At 39.9% G+C, this 14,886-nt stretch overlaps 1 protein-coding gene across 4 annotated transcripts in view; it reads right to left on the minus strand.

Annotated features, from left to right (window-relative positions):
* The window catches only part of KLF3 (KLF transcription factor 3), a 53,295-nt gene that overhangs the window by 7,803 nt on the left and 30,606 nt on the right, over positions 1-14,886 (minus strand). For all 4 annotated transcript variants that reach the window (XM_053256540.1, XM_053256542.1, XM_053256538.1 and 1 more), the window contains 2 exons: positions 1,995-2,481; positions 1,377-1,527 (listed from right to left, as the gene is read on the minus strand). In XM_053256540.1, the coding sequence (XP_053112515.1) occupies positions 1,377-1,527; positions 1,995-2,481 (638 nt within the window). The remainder of the gene's footprint in view (positions 1-1,376; positions 1,528-1,994; positions 2,482-14,886) is intronic.

Below are 14,886 nucleotides of genomic sequence, written 5' to 3' on the forward strand. Positions count from 1 at the left end.
TACTATCAAAAGCAAAGCAAAACAAAGCATATGCCAAATACAAGCCTGGCCTATGGACATGAATATTTTTCAAACTTAAAATTCACTTTTAGACATTTTTATAGCCTTATGCAGAACTCAGTGTATAGACTTTATTGGGTGCTTTCAAAAGACACGACAGCTCAAGGGGCATCTAGAATATGTGACAGCTTGTTCTTTATCTATGTGCAATTTAAAACTAAGTAATGCAACTTTCAGAAGGGCTTGGGGCCTGAAGTTCTCAGCCAAATCTGTGGCAGCTATAAACTAGAATCTCTCAGCGCTTTGGAAAACTCAAGGGGTCAGCTGTAAGATAACAGCAGTAGTAGTGGTTCCAGAAGCAGTTGTTTCCATATCTCTGCTATCAATACATGAATTTCTTATGTTCCTTCTTCATGACCAAATATCACCAGTCCTCAACACCTGCAATGTTACTTTTCCTCCATGGCTTACATTTCCAGGAGTTATTACAGTAATAGCTGTAATACCAAACAATGGTAGTAAAATTCAGTTGTCCTACTACTGGTTTCAGATGCATTTACTTATACTTTCACTAGCTGAAATTGATGATATTTTTGTAAGAAAAACTTGTATATGTATTTACTTGCCAAAAAGACTCCAGGTGTAAAATAATCTTTAGTAATCTGTATGTGATTATGATGTTATAGCCAAACATTACACAACATGCTGATCAGGTGATGAAGGGTTTACTACTAAAACTTTTATATGTGTTTAAAAATTTTGTATTTTGTTTTCTTGTGGTTTTATTTGGTTGTGAGACCACGGGTCTGAAAAGCGGAGTATACGTGTTCTAAATAAATAGATATGTAATTCCATGGGAGTTTGGCTTTGCTAACAGCAGTTGATGTATACAAGTATTCTTTAAGCACTTTTGAAACATGTAACATTATCTTCCTTAAAATCATTTTGTTGTGGTTTGTTTAACCACGCTTGTGCTTCCACAGTGAGAGCTTGTGCTATGATGGTTGCTTGTGTTAAATTGTGCTTCCTGTAAACCACCACAACTGGAAAGAGTTCAGCCTGTTCAGTACGTTTGAATTTCAATAGCCCATTCATGCTTTCCTAAGACAGTTTGTAGGGGAATATGGGAGAAAATTCAAGGTGCAGAGCCTATCAAAACACATTATGAGAGTTAACAGCTTTTACGGTCAAAGTAACTCTCAATTCAGTCAGCAGCAGTGCAGCTTTCCTCCAAATTCTTTAGGGAAAAGGCAGTAATAGCTAGCCCCTTACACCCCCTCCCCACGTTAGACCACAAGCAGGAAGTCCAGCCTTTAGTTTCTGCAATGAGATATCAGTTGAAGCGAGATATTTTAAGACTCCAGGTAGCTACTTACTCTTGAAGCATTGCGTGGGTGGGTGACAATGAGGTAATCAACGGAGGGGACATTTGTTCAGGATAGTAGTCATTCTTGGGGGATTCCATGCCTGGTTCTACTTTAATTGATTTCTTTAATGTTAGCTTCTCATAAGATTCAATGACAGGAACTACAAGAAATAAATAAGTAGTAAATGAAAAGAAAACATTGGCTTCAGTTTTATAAGCTGGAAACAGGTAGTTGCTCCTGCTCTGTTTGGGGCTCTTGATGTACTACGTGCAAGTAGCAGATATATCTGTAGGAAGATGGGCTAATGGATAATAACTTCTGACTTTTTAACAACGTTATTTACATTGTTTATCCTTCCTTCAATAAGTTGTGCAGTTATGTAATTTCCTCTTTCCCCACCCCAATTTGTCTTCACAACTCTGAGATGTAGGTTAGGCAGATTGGTCACCCTGTGAGTTTCTTGCCTGGGCAAGGATTTGAACCTGTGTTGCCCAGTCTAGGTCAAGAGGATAGAGCAACTAATTTGTCCTCCTGAACAACACAGAATAAGAAGATTGTATCCCTTTTTATTTATCCTTAAATCATTTTAAAAAATGGGAGGGGAAGTCCACAAGAATAAGAATTTACCTGGCACACTACTTGGATTTTCCAGCTCTTCCGAGAGAACTGTTGACACCATAATAGGCTGTTGGAGGTGAGGAGCATACATAAAAGGGACAGGCTGTACTACAACTGGCTGTATAACTGGAAGTATCCCAGGGCTTCGAAGTCCATGGCGCGAAAGAGCTGCCATCACTGGAGGGATAGTTAATGGCATAGTGAAAGGCTGTATTCCAGGTGGCGTCAATTTCTTCATTGGTGGGCTGGGTGAGTGCAGAGTTAATCCAGGTGAGCCTCTCCTGTGTATAGTCTGGAATTTCAGAGGGGAAGGAGAACTTCCAGCTGAAGGTGGTGAATTCCGCTTGTTCACTGTGAGATCAACAGGCTCCACTTGGACTCCATTACATAATCCTTCTGGAATCTGGTAGAATTTGCTAGGCATCATATTTGGTGTAGAATAAATGACACCATATTTGTTGGGTTTTATTTGATCCATGTAACTAGAGCTGAATGACTATATGCAAGACAAAAATCAATGGGGGAGAGGAGAGAGATGAAATAACATGAAACAGATAAAAAGATACATTTTATAAAACAGGAATTATTTATGGATCTATTATGGTAGGAAATCAAATTGGACAGATAATTCTGTGGTTATGTGGGATCCTGTTGCCTATGAAGAAGATGGCTAACCATAGTTCTTCATGTTCACTGTGCTTTATTACAGATTTTATTTTATTATAGGCCAGAATCTTTGGCTACTAGAGTAATCTAGTAGGAGGATTCATCAGGTACCTTTTGGTCAATCTCTTTGTAATTACTTGAAATGAACAAACCCCCAATTTTAGTACTAATGGACAGCAGTCCAGTTCAGGGTGTAGGCAACCGTAAGGCCCATGGCATTACATTCAGTCGGGCAAAGGCCTTTCCCCTCAGAAAGTGGCCCCAAATTTCCTGGAACAACTAGCCCACAGGCAAACTGCCAAGGAACAGAAGTGCAAGTCAGTAACAATCTTGAGAAAAGACAATTGGATACAATCCTTGGGCCATACAGTGCCTCTGCCTTATTTCTGAATGAATTTTTCACACTGTAATAACAAAGTTAACCTCTTTGATATATTATTATTATTTCACATTTTATATCCCACTCTTCCTCCAAGGAGCCCAGAGCGGTGTACTACATACTTTGGTTTTTCTTCACAACAACCCTGTGAAGTAGGTTAGGCTGAGAAAGAAGTGACTGGCCTAGAGTGACCCAGCTAGTATCATGGCTGAATGGGGATCTGAACTTGGGTCTCCCCAGTCCTAGTCCAGCACTCTAACCACTACATCACGCTGGCTTCCATTAATATTTTAACACTAAATCACAACCTGGAAGTAGCATTTAACTGAATTTAAACATTTTGAATTCATTTAGGTGAATTTCACATTTTGGGTCTTTCCATATGGCAATCAATCAATCAATCAATCAATCAATCCTTATTATGCTCTTTGACCAATATCATATGGAAATAAACTTGTGATATTAAAATCTTGTGCAAATTCCAAATATAATCTTACTCCCCATATACAAACTGCTGCAGGCCTCCACACTACTTCATAGAATGATCATATCCCCTACACAGAGATGTTGTGATTTCTGCAGTGCCACTAGCCGGCCAGACCTTGCATTCTGAGAAGAACCTACCTTTTCCCCCAGTTGCCACAAAAAGATAACAGGTTGTTCTTGAAATGCAAGAGCTGGCCAACATGTGGAACTGTGAAAAACTGTTTGAGGTTCAGCGTGTGTTTACAGAGCACAAGTTCATGCTTGTAATGACACAACAAATACTGAGAGAAAAGTTATTCACACAAACTCTCAATATTCATTCAGTAAGTTTATGGAAGTTAAGGCTTTAGTGCTTATCATGGCCTAAAGAACTGTCAAGTAAGAGAGTTATAATTATTAGCTTTCCAAGTGATCAAGGCTGCCAAGTATGGAAAGATAAATTAACCACCAGCAAGGAGCTCCCAGGGTTGGTCCAAGCTACTCTGTAACGTAGCAAAGGATCTTAAGGCACACCTTTTGGATTGCACACTACTGCCTAAAGGAGTAGCGTGTGGAGGAGTAGTGTGCTTGTGGAGTCAGGCCAGCCATGGTAATTAATGTATGGCTGTATGCAGCAGACAACACAGTGTGTTAAACTGCAGCAACAAAAGCCCAAGTTAAATTTTGTTATTACTGCTTCACAAAACAAAATCCACCTGTTTTGGGAATGCTGTAGTATTAAGTGCTCACAATTAGGGATCTTTGTATTGTGCTACTTCTAAGCACCCAACCACCTTAACCAAGTATGCTTCAAGATCAGCATGCTTCCTGGACCACAGAGTCCTAGAGGTGGAGGGATCTTATAGGTCATCTAGCCCATCCTCCTGCTCAATGCCCAACACATGTTGTCCAGGCCCTGCTTGGAGACCTTCAGCAAGGGAGAGCCCACTCCACACACCCTGCTGGTTGGTTGGTCCCATTGTTGAACTGCTCTTACTGCAAACAAGTTTCTTGAGCATTCAACTGAAATCTACCCTCCTGTAACTTAAGCCCACTGAATTTTGCCCTGCCCTTTGAGGCAGCAGATAACAAGTCTTCGCCCTCTTCTATGCGACAGCCCTTCAGCTATTTAATGACAGTCATATGCTCCCTCAGTTCTCTCTTCTCCAAGCTAAGCATACTGTTGTCTACATACTGTTTAAAGGGTGTGTGTGTGTGCTCACAACTGAACACAGTACTCCAGATCAGGTTTGACTAGAGCAGAATGAAGTGGAACTAGGTCTTCATTTGATTAGAAAACTTTAGTTCTCTTAATGCAGCCTAAAATCACATTAGTCTTTCCTGTAGCAGCATCATGCTGCATACTCATGTTCTGCTTTTGAAATTTATTCATCCACTCTTATGTCACACCACCACAGCACAGCCATGCTATCATGGCACAGTACCTTATGAGGCATAGGAGCATCAAACAAAGTTGTTGTGTAGCTCGGAATTGGGCAAAGGTAGGATGTGGGCAGAAATGAAGACACAAACAGTAACCAAAAGGCAAAAGTCAGCTATTCTGACATAATCCTTTGTGGCTAGTGTTGCGTTATAGTCCTATAGGACAACTTGTCAGGCAATGTAGCAAAAATGATTTTACCCCATCAATCACATATAGGATTCAGCAGTAGTTATGTGGTCTTGCAGACAGATGTAGCTATAGGACTGGAATATCAGACAATCAATTACAAATGTGAATACAATACAAATGTGAATATTCATGTATGTAAAAACTTAAACTAAGTTCGGCCTTGACATTTTAAAACAAACATTTTGAGGGATGCCTTTAGGAAGGTGACAAACTTTTAGAAAAGCAGAGAAACTACTCTAACTAAAATATCTGGTACAAAGCAAGACTTGTCTTCCATTTGAATAAAGGCTGCAATCCTTATACCATCTCCCCCGCTCCAAGGGTTCTGCTGCTGCTATGTTGATCTGGAACTTGTCTGTAGCACTGAAGCATTTCACAGAGCACCAGCACTTTGTTAGTTGGGATATTGGCCAGTGATATGTACTACTTGTGCTTAAGATCATGACCTTATATGTACAAGACAATGCACAGTTAGAAATGTCTAATTTTTTTTTTAAAGACTGCAAGTCAAATGAAAACTTGCAAGATAAATGAAAGTAAAGGGTTATTTAGATATTATAGCTATTCTGCAGTTCTTAAAAATGAACCATAGTACTGAAAGACTAAGAAATAGTGTACAAAAAACTAATAACTATGCTAAGAACTCAACTTGCTCTCAATTTCTCAGGCTGCTCAAAATAAAGAATGTTCATTGTGTGAAGAAGCTGGCAAAGAACTGACCTGTCAGCTGTTTTTGTGCCAGTCTGAAGAGGTTTGCTAAGGTTTCTTTCCCATATTTCTACTGAACAGCACATTTTTAGTTTTAATAAGTGAATCTCTTTTTCTTGTTTATGTTAATACACAAAAAAGAGAAATATTATATGAAGGGGAAAGTATACTAAATAAGAGATAAATTCTCATATTTAGTTAATCATTATCTAAACCCCACAGCAAATCCAAGTTTTCATATCCTGGCTTGTTCACAGGAACTGTATACAGGCCTTAAAATTTCCAACAGAAAAATATATAGCTTATTTCCAAAATTAAGGGGACATGTTTTTGACATCACTCATGAAGAGGATGGTAAAATACACTTAAGTTAGGTCAATGAATATTCAAATTAAAAAAATAGCACTACAACTCCCATCCACTGTTTCTCTAAGGCATGTGCATGTGCACAGGGGCGTAACAAGGCTGGAGTGGGCCCATAGACAAAATTTTAAAATGGGCCCCTCGCTGATGCACACACACACTTCACAATATATAGTCATGTGACTTGCCTCATGTGACTTGCCTCTGGGGGGCCCCTCAAGGCGTGGGGGCCCCCAGGCAGCCGCCTCCCCTTGCCTAATGGTAGTTACGTCCCTGCATGTGCACGCACTGACAAATTTTCTAATGTCCGCTCAGTTAATTTTAGATCCCGCTCAGGTTGAATTAGGAAGTCCCCACTCTGAATGCATGTGTGCACACAGTGCCTTGATACTGCTGCCCAGAACAAAACTCATTCTGCACAGAGATGGGGGAAAAAATTAGAGGGACTACTGCTCCCATCATCCCCAGCTACAGTTTGGGGATGATGAGAGTTGTAGTTCAGCAACATCTGGAGTACCACAGTTTGAGAACCCCTGTGTTGGGGATAGCCTGCTATTTGTGAAACTCATCACAATGTTGGGCACAAATTATGAACTGCTATGCTAATTAAGACTAATGCACCATCTCTAGTTTCATTTATAACATTCCTTTACTGCATCCTCAGTTGTGTTCCCAGGAAGGTTTTCAAAGACAACACATTATTAATACACAATACACCAGATAAAACCAGCAGCCAATAAAGGGCAATTCCTAGATTATTTAGGAAGGGTAAAGAAGCTCTACCATCATTACAGCCAGAATCTCAGACACACAAAGGAAAAGTTCGACTAACAATTCAATTGAGAAACAAAGAGGTCTGGTAAGAACTAATCTGTCTACTTTCCTTTCACTATAATCTTAATTGATAATTACCATCTTCACAAGTTAGCCCACTTGCACCTCAAATGTTCATGCGTCCGCCATGATGAATTGGGGTGGATAACATCACCACAAGCTATGTTGCTGAGGTGTCCCTACAACTGTACCAAATTTGGTTCAAATCAGTCCAGGCATTACAAAGTTGATAGGGACAGACCGACTGCTGGGTGATCTCATAAGCTTACTTTCCTTAAGGAAAGTAGGCTAAAAAAGAAAAAAAAAGTGCAATTTAAGTAATTAAGCATGCAGATTATGAGGAAGCATATCAAAGAGTTTTAGCAACACAGACCTTCAGTTCAACTATGACCAAGAGCAGCAGCGCTGAGTAATGATGCTTCAGGGATGGTCACTATTCAGTTTGCAGCAGAAAAGGTTTTCAACTAGCATTTCTATAACAAGGTGTAGCAACTCCTTCTTGTGTCTTATTCAGCAGCAAAAAGGAACCCAACATGTAGCCCAGTCCTATGTGTGTTTACTCAGATGTCTCACTTTGTTCAATGGAACTTACTTGGAAGTGTACATAGGACTGCAATCTAAGAGGGGATGCCTTTCAAGGAAAAAATATCCAAATTCTTTAGTTTCTGAGCTTTTTAACGTGGTGATTCTCTTTATTTAGTAGGGGGAGAGCAACTGCCCCTATTCCCCCCCCCCCGCCAGCACAGTATCTCCAGTGACTGTTGCTTGTGTCTATCTTATGTTTCTTTTTAGATTGTGAGCCCTCTGGAGACAGGGATCCATCTTATTTATTTATTATTTCTCTGTGTAAACCTCTTTGGAAATGTTTGTTGAGAAAAGCAGTATATATATATGTTGTTGATACAGGGAAGATTCTTCAATAATATCGCTCAGTTACACCATAATATTATGATGTGGAGATACTGATCTATACCATGAAACTATGTTTGATCCATTTTTAGGCACCTATCATGTGCCTGAGATATTTCCAGGCCTATTTCTTTCCAAGTACATGTAAATTAGATAAAAATATAATCAAAATAAACTGGAAGTTGCTACATTTTAATACTTGGCACATCAAGGACAAAGCCCAAATACACAGGTTACATTTGTGATCTCCACCCACATATGGATGCTCCATAAAAGACAACTGTGGTGTGTTAATCTGACATAAGTTGCTACATCTTACAAAGCTTGTGATTATGGAAGTTTTATCATCACTAAGAGCTCAGATGTTGAAGTAGCTACATATCAAATTTATGAAAAATAGGTTCTAGACTTGTTCATCTTTACTTCCTTAGGTACCCAACAATGAGCTTGATAAGCATGCTTTTTAACACACATCATGTTCTATTAGCATAGTTTTTCACTTCATTAATAGGTTATTTTGTCCCAAAGGCTCATAATGGGACCCTATATTATGCAAGAATATAAGGAGAGTGCTCCTCACTCCAGAAGACTCAGACCAAAAGTGACAAAAGGAAAGGTGAGTACAGTGATTGGAGGGAACAAAAGCCAAGAGGAGACTATGGATATACAATAGATGCTAAACCACTTATCTAAATATTCCAAGACCTCGTCAACCACTGCAATTCATTACTTAGCTTAGGCTATGTTCTGACAGCAGTTCCTCTCAGCACTTATAGTACTCAGCTTGTTAATGTAGCTAAGTAGAAGAGTGTGGAGAGTTTATTTAAAGCATTTATATACAGCCGACTACAGAAGTCTCAAAGCAGTTTACAAAGAAAGCCCCTAACACATATATAAAATTCAAATTAAACAAAATTTTAGTAAAATTCAACCAAAAGCCTGACTGAAGAGATGTGTCTTCAGTTGTTTCCTAAAACGATCAGGGATGGAGCAGCTCTAATCTGAACAGGGAGTCCGTTTCAGGGCAACTACAGAGAAGGCTAATCTTTGAGTCTCCACTAGGTGAACTGGCGGCAAGGTCAGACAAACCTCCTTTGACTATCTTAACAGGCAACGGGGTTCATAAAGAAGGCGTTCTCTTAAACAACCTGGGTCCAAGATGTTGAGGGCTTTATAGATAATGATCAGCACTTTGTATTTTGCCTGGGAACCTATTGGCAACCAATGTAATTCTTTCAGAACAGGAGTAATATGGTTGTCTCATGACATTAAGGAGACCAAACTGGCAGGATAATTCTGCACCTTCTGGACTACATACAAGACAATCCAACAGAGATCATATTGCAATAATCAAGCCTAGAGGTTACCTGTATGTGCTCCACTGTTTTAAGGTCAATTTCTTCCAGGAGAGGGCACACCATATCTGTCAAAACTGATAGAAAGCACTCCTGGTCACCACCGCCACCTGAGAGACGTTTGTATCAAGAAGTACTCCCAAACTGCACACCTGTTTCTTCTGGGGAAGTGTAACCCCATCTATCCCATCTCCTGAATTACGGCTCCCTACAATGGGCACCTACATCTTATTTGGATTCAGCCTCAGTTTGTTATCTCTCATCCTGTCCATTACTGCCTGCAGGCAAACATTTAGGGAAGTAACATCATTTCTTGATGAAGGTGACATGGAAAAAGATATTTGGTTGTCATCAGTATACCAATAGCACCCTGAACCAAATTCTTGATGATCTCCCCCAGTGATTCCAGGTAGATGTTAAAAAGCACTGAAGACAAAGGGACACCATATAAAGCTCTTGCTTTGATGAGCAACAGTCTCCAAGCTACACCATTTGAAATCTACCTGAGAGGCATGAATGGAACAACTGTAAAACAGTACCTCCTATATACAAACTTCTCAGGTGGTCCAAAAGGATACCATGGTCGATGGCACTGAAAGCCACCAAGAGATCCAAAAGCACTAAGAGTGTCACATTCCCTCTGTTAATACCCAATTGGAGATTACCCATCAGGCCGACCATGGCCACTTGTGCTGATCCTACTAGTAGTGATCAACGTGATAACTGGCAACATTCCTGTGTAACTTGTGGGTCTCATATGTTTGCTTCAGTACATTTACAACATCCTTGCCCAGTTCTTCTCATATACAGGCTGTGTGCAGTCTTTAGTTTGTCCTCTGGTAACTACATTATCTTCTAGTAATCAATAATCTCTGTCCATAGGGAAGATTCATAAAGGCCCTCTACAACCACAAACAAGGTCTGTTTCTCGGAAGAGAGTGTTTTAAACACTTGTATCCTGCATTTCCACCAAATGTAGGCCCTCAAAGTAGAAATTCCTTTTATAGCAAAAGCATCTAACCATAACTATTTGCAAAAACTGCTTTTTTGCCAACTTCAATGGTATAGAAAATTTGTTTACTACAACACAAATGCAACTTACATTGCGCAGAGTCAACAGAGTGGAGCTTAGGTGACACTGTAATTAAATCAAATAGAATATATATATATATATATATATATATATATGAGAGATATCACTCATATATATGAGTGATATACAGTTTTCACTCATGTATGTAGTAACATACTTCCACACCTTTGTGGTCCAACCGAGAGATGACAAAATACTCTGGGTAGTATGTCCTATTATGTGAGCAAGTGTAGCAAATCGTTTAAAAACTACACTTCTATATTGCTGCAATTGCTATTTGCTGATCTCAAATCTTATTAATATAAACTGATGGCATTCCCTCCTGCCCACTCTCCTCTATAGGAGGTTTTGTATCCAGGATGAACAGAACACGACACCACCTACCTTTTTAAGAGGGTGAAAATGTTTGACTTTTTGACAATGTATAAACCCACAACCCAAAACATTCGATTATAAGACTGAAAGGTGAACTAAAGACAGTTTCATTCTAACCCCCTGCCCAAAGGCAATATTTTCCCATTACTTTCCTACATTGGTTGTACACATCACATAGATCAACCCCCATTCCTTACAAATCAGCAGGTTGTAGGAGCAATTAATTTATATCATAGCAGATCTGCCTACATAACTTTTTCTAAAACTAGAAGACTAAGTCCACTTGTAAACACATCCACACGGACATCACATTAAGAACAATGGTGTTTTGTGAAAACTTGCAGTGCAGTCATATGCAAAATTCAAAAGCAAACCCTAAAGTATGAGATTTGGAAATTTTGGAAGCATTTCCACCCCACATCACTGCCATGAAATTTAAAGCAGAGAGCTCTATCCTTCCAAGTCTGTCACAATCCTCAAGCCCAGAGATATTAATTAGAAAACTGCCAAGGGCAAGTTTGGACATTTGGATTTGACAGGTTTGAAAGTGTAACACAATACAGGTGATTTTTTTTTTTTTTAGACAGCTTATAAAAGCAGAGCAAGTGACCAACATGATGAGGCAATGCCTGTGTTTCCAATCAGCCAGCTTTGCTGCATATGTAGAAGTCAGCTCCGGCACTGTTCAACTACTTAGAACAGCATGCCTAGACTTGTGCAATGGCTTTCCAATGTAAGTTCCGTGGTGCAGGTGCACTGTTTTAAGTAGTTGTGTAACTGCATTCTTGCATATCACCAGGGCTGGCTTCCATGTGTTAAGCAGCACTGGCCAATCCAGAATGCTAGTGTTGTCTTGTGCAACATGTGGACCAGTGACTCTGACTAAGAATATAAGAAAAGACCAACTCGATTAGGCCAGTGACCTCTAGTCCAGCATCCTGCTTCATTCAGTGGCCAATCAGGGAAGCCTGCAAATGAGGGGGGGAGGAGAAAGAGGGCAACTGCTCCCTCCCATTGGTGTTACCTAGCACCTGGTGTTCGGGGCAGACACCCTCTGGTCTTGATGGAAATATACAGCTCTCCAGGTTAGTAGCCATTGATAGCCCTATCCTCCATGATTTTTCTAAATCACTTTTTAAAACCATCTAGATTGATGGCCATCACCACATCTGGCAGCATCGATTTCATTGTTTGAGTATATTATGTTGCACAAAGAAGTACTTTCTTTTGTCTGTCCTAGATCTCCCAGCATTTAACTTCAATGGTCAACCCCAGGTTCTAATAATAGAAAATATTAGTGGAGAAAGACTTCTCTTTATCTATTTGAGCCACACTCTGCAGACTTCTCTGCATCTTTATCATGTCCCCTTGCTTACCAGCCTTTTTTTCTAAACTAAAAAGGCCCAAATGTTGTAGTCTTTCCTCATAGGAAATACTACAGTGCTCCAGCTCTCTGATTGCTTTGGTTGCCCTTTCCTAGCTCTACAATATCCTTTTGAAGGTGTGGTACTAAAAATGCATCTGTGTTCCTCAGAGTATTGAGATACCTTGGAGGGCACCACCTTCTTTATGACTCTCCAACCCATTCACTCAGGTTATCTAAAGGGTCCTGCTCAGAATTCCATTTCTGTGAAAATTTAAATAAGGATGTTCTAGGGTGAGTCTGGTGCTATAAGCCTGTTGTGTTTTTGTGTGTGTTGTCACTGTGTACTTGGAAAATAGCTGCAAGAGGGAAAACTTGGACAGAGGATTGTATTTGAAAGCTTGTTGATGATGATGATGATGATGATGATAATAATAATAATAATAATAATAATAATTATTATTATTATTGTTATTATTTTACATTTATATCCCACTCTTCCTCCAAGGAGCCCAGAGCGGTGTACTACGTAGTTGAGTTTCTCCTCACAACAACCCTGTGAAGTAGGTTAGGCTGAGAGAGAAGTGACTGGCCCAGAGTCACCCAGCTAGTATCATGGCTGAATGGGGATTTGAACTCGGGTCTCCCCAGTCCTAATCCAGCACTCTAACCACTATACCATGCTGGCTCCATGAGAAGCCTATAAGGTTAGATCATCTCTGTGTTTTGGCTATTGATAGTTCTGCCAGCAGTAGTTATGCAAGACGTAAGGGTCACTTTGAGGTCTGCCAGCAGTAGTTATGCAAGACGTAAGGGTCACTTTGAGGCCCTAGAAAAAATGTGCAGCTCACAACAGACTGTCAGGTACCAGGAGCAGGGCCTTTTCAGCAGTGGCCCTTATGTTTTAGAATGCACTCTCTTGTGAGCTTTACTTGGCAAAATCTCTTAATCTTTCAAAAAGAGACTAAATGTTTTTATTCTACCAGGTATTTGGGGACTGAGAGACGGGTGATGCTTTTTAGATTTCTCACAAAGTTTAGTGTTTTATTTTATCATTTAATGTGCATTTCTTAACAAAGCAAAACCATACAATTAGCCTCTTTCACTTGAAATCAAGCTAAAGACTCAGTGTAAAACCACTACACACCCCTCACTCATATGAGTGTACTTACATACAACCTGGTCAGGACCACCTCCCATACACAGCAGCTCTTCTGTTCTTGTCTGAAGCCTACATCAAACTTATCACCTCAAAATGCAATCACATATACTGGCTGTTTAGCAACCAAATGCTCACTGGCCATGCCACAAACAGCTCAACAACGCAAGAGTGATTCCAGCTACACCCTGGCACTGATGCTATCAGCAGTGCTAAGCGGGGATAAGCAGGGTCACTGAAGGAACTGGCAGCAGGTGGAGCAGCACAAAGGAAGTCAGTCTTTGCGGACTGCCTAAGAGTTCCTGGCATTCCTAGTTAACTGTCAATGCACTTGTTGGTCTTGACCCATTCATGAATCACTAGATTGATGGGGATAACACCAAGATTCATCCCCCTTTGTATGGCTCACCAATTTTTTGGCAACCATGAAATGCATACTGCATAAGATGTGCTCTGACTGTACTAGGTGTCACTGAAACTTGACACAGCACCAATTAGGCAGCAAACCCTTCCAAAGCAGTTAATGGCAGCATAATTTAAGGATGCTAGGGATGGGCCAAATTAGTAGGCTGGGAGCGATAGAGCACTTGGCACAGATTGCATTGTTGCAGCATTTCACCTGGAGGCAGCTGCAACATGAATCTATGTTATGCCAGAGGTAGGCTGCAATTACCTGCTAGCAGATTCTCACTTATTTCTAGTGAATTACTTCTAGCCTCTCTTTAGAAGTAGACCCACTGCTACTTTGAGGTAAATACAGCAGTTATCTCTTGGCACTGCAACTAATAAGTTCCTTCATCAACAATGAACTACCCTGCTTATGTAGGGAGACGTAGTGCTTAAAGTGTTAGACTAGGACCGGAAGACCAAAGTTTGAATTCCCATTCAGCCATGAAACCACTGGGTGACTCTGGGCCAGTCATGTATCTCTCAGCCTAACCTACCTCACAGGGTTGTTGTGAGGATAAAAATAAGCATGTACTCCTCAGAGGAAGAGTGGGATAGAAATGTAAAAAATAATAAAAAATAAAATTTTACTCTAGAATACTTTTATTTGAAAAATGTGAAATAAAGGAGGAGTTGGAGTTTTTGAAAACCAACTTCTAAAAACAGCACAATTTCCATTTTAAACAAACAATATCCAAGTAAAGAAATGTACTGAATTTCTTAGGACTTTTAAAACTCACTGGGGTTTTTTTTTGGAGACTTTCTAACAAATATTACAAAGAGGAATATCCATGGCAACTTTGTTTCTAGGGCCTCAAAGTGACCCTTTATTGTATAATCACTGCCGGCAGAACTATCAATAGCCAAAACACAGAGATGATCTAACATTAAAAGCTTCTCATTACCAACAAGTTTTCAAATACAATCTTCTGTCCAAATTTCCCCCCTTGCAACTATTTTCCAATTTTACAGAGGCAACACACACAAAACCAACAGGCTTATAGCACCAGACTCACCCTACAACATCCTAGAATAAGCTTATTTTCTTAAACTATGCCAAGGTTCCCTCCTATACTTTTTGTGTAGTGCTGGCAGTAAGTCTCAAATAACAACATAAGAAAAAGGCTATTAAAGAAGATGTATATTTAACAT

This window comes from Hemicordylus capensis, chromosome 5 (assembly GCF_027244095.1).
Source record: "Hemicordylus capensis ecotype Gifberg chromosome 5, rHemCap1.1.pri, whole genome shotgun sequence".
Classification (NCBI taxonomy): domain Eukaryota; kingdom Metazoa; phylum Chordata; class Lepidosauria; order Squamata; family Cordylidae; genus Hemicordylus; species Hemicordylus capensis.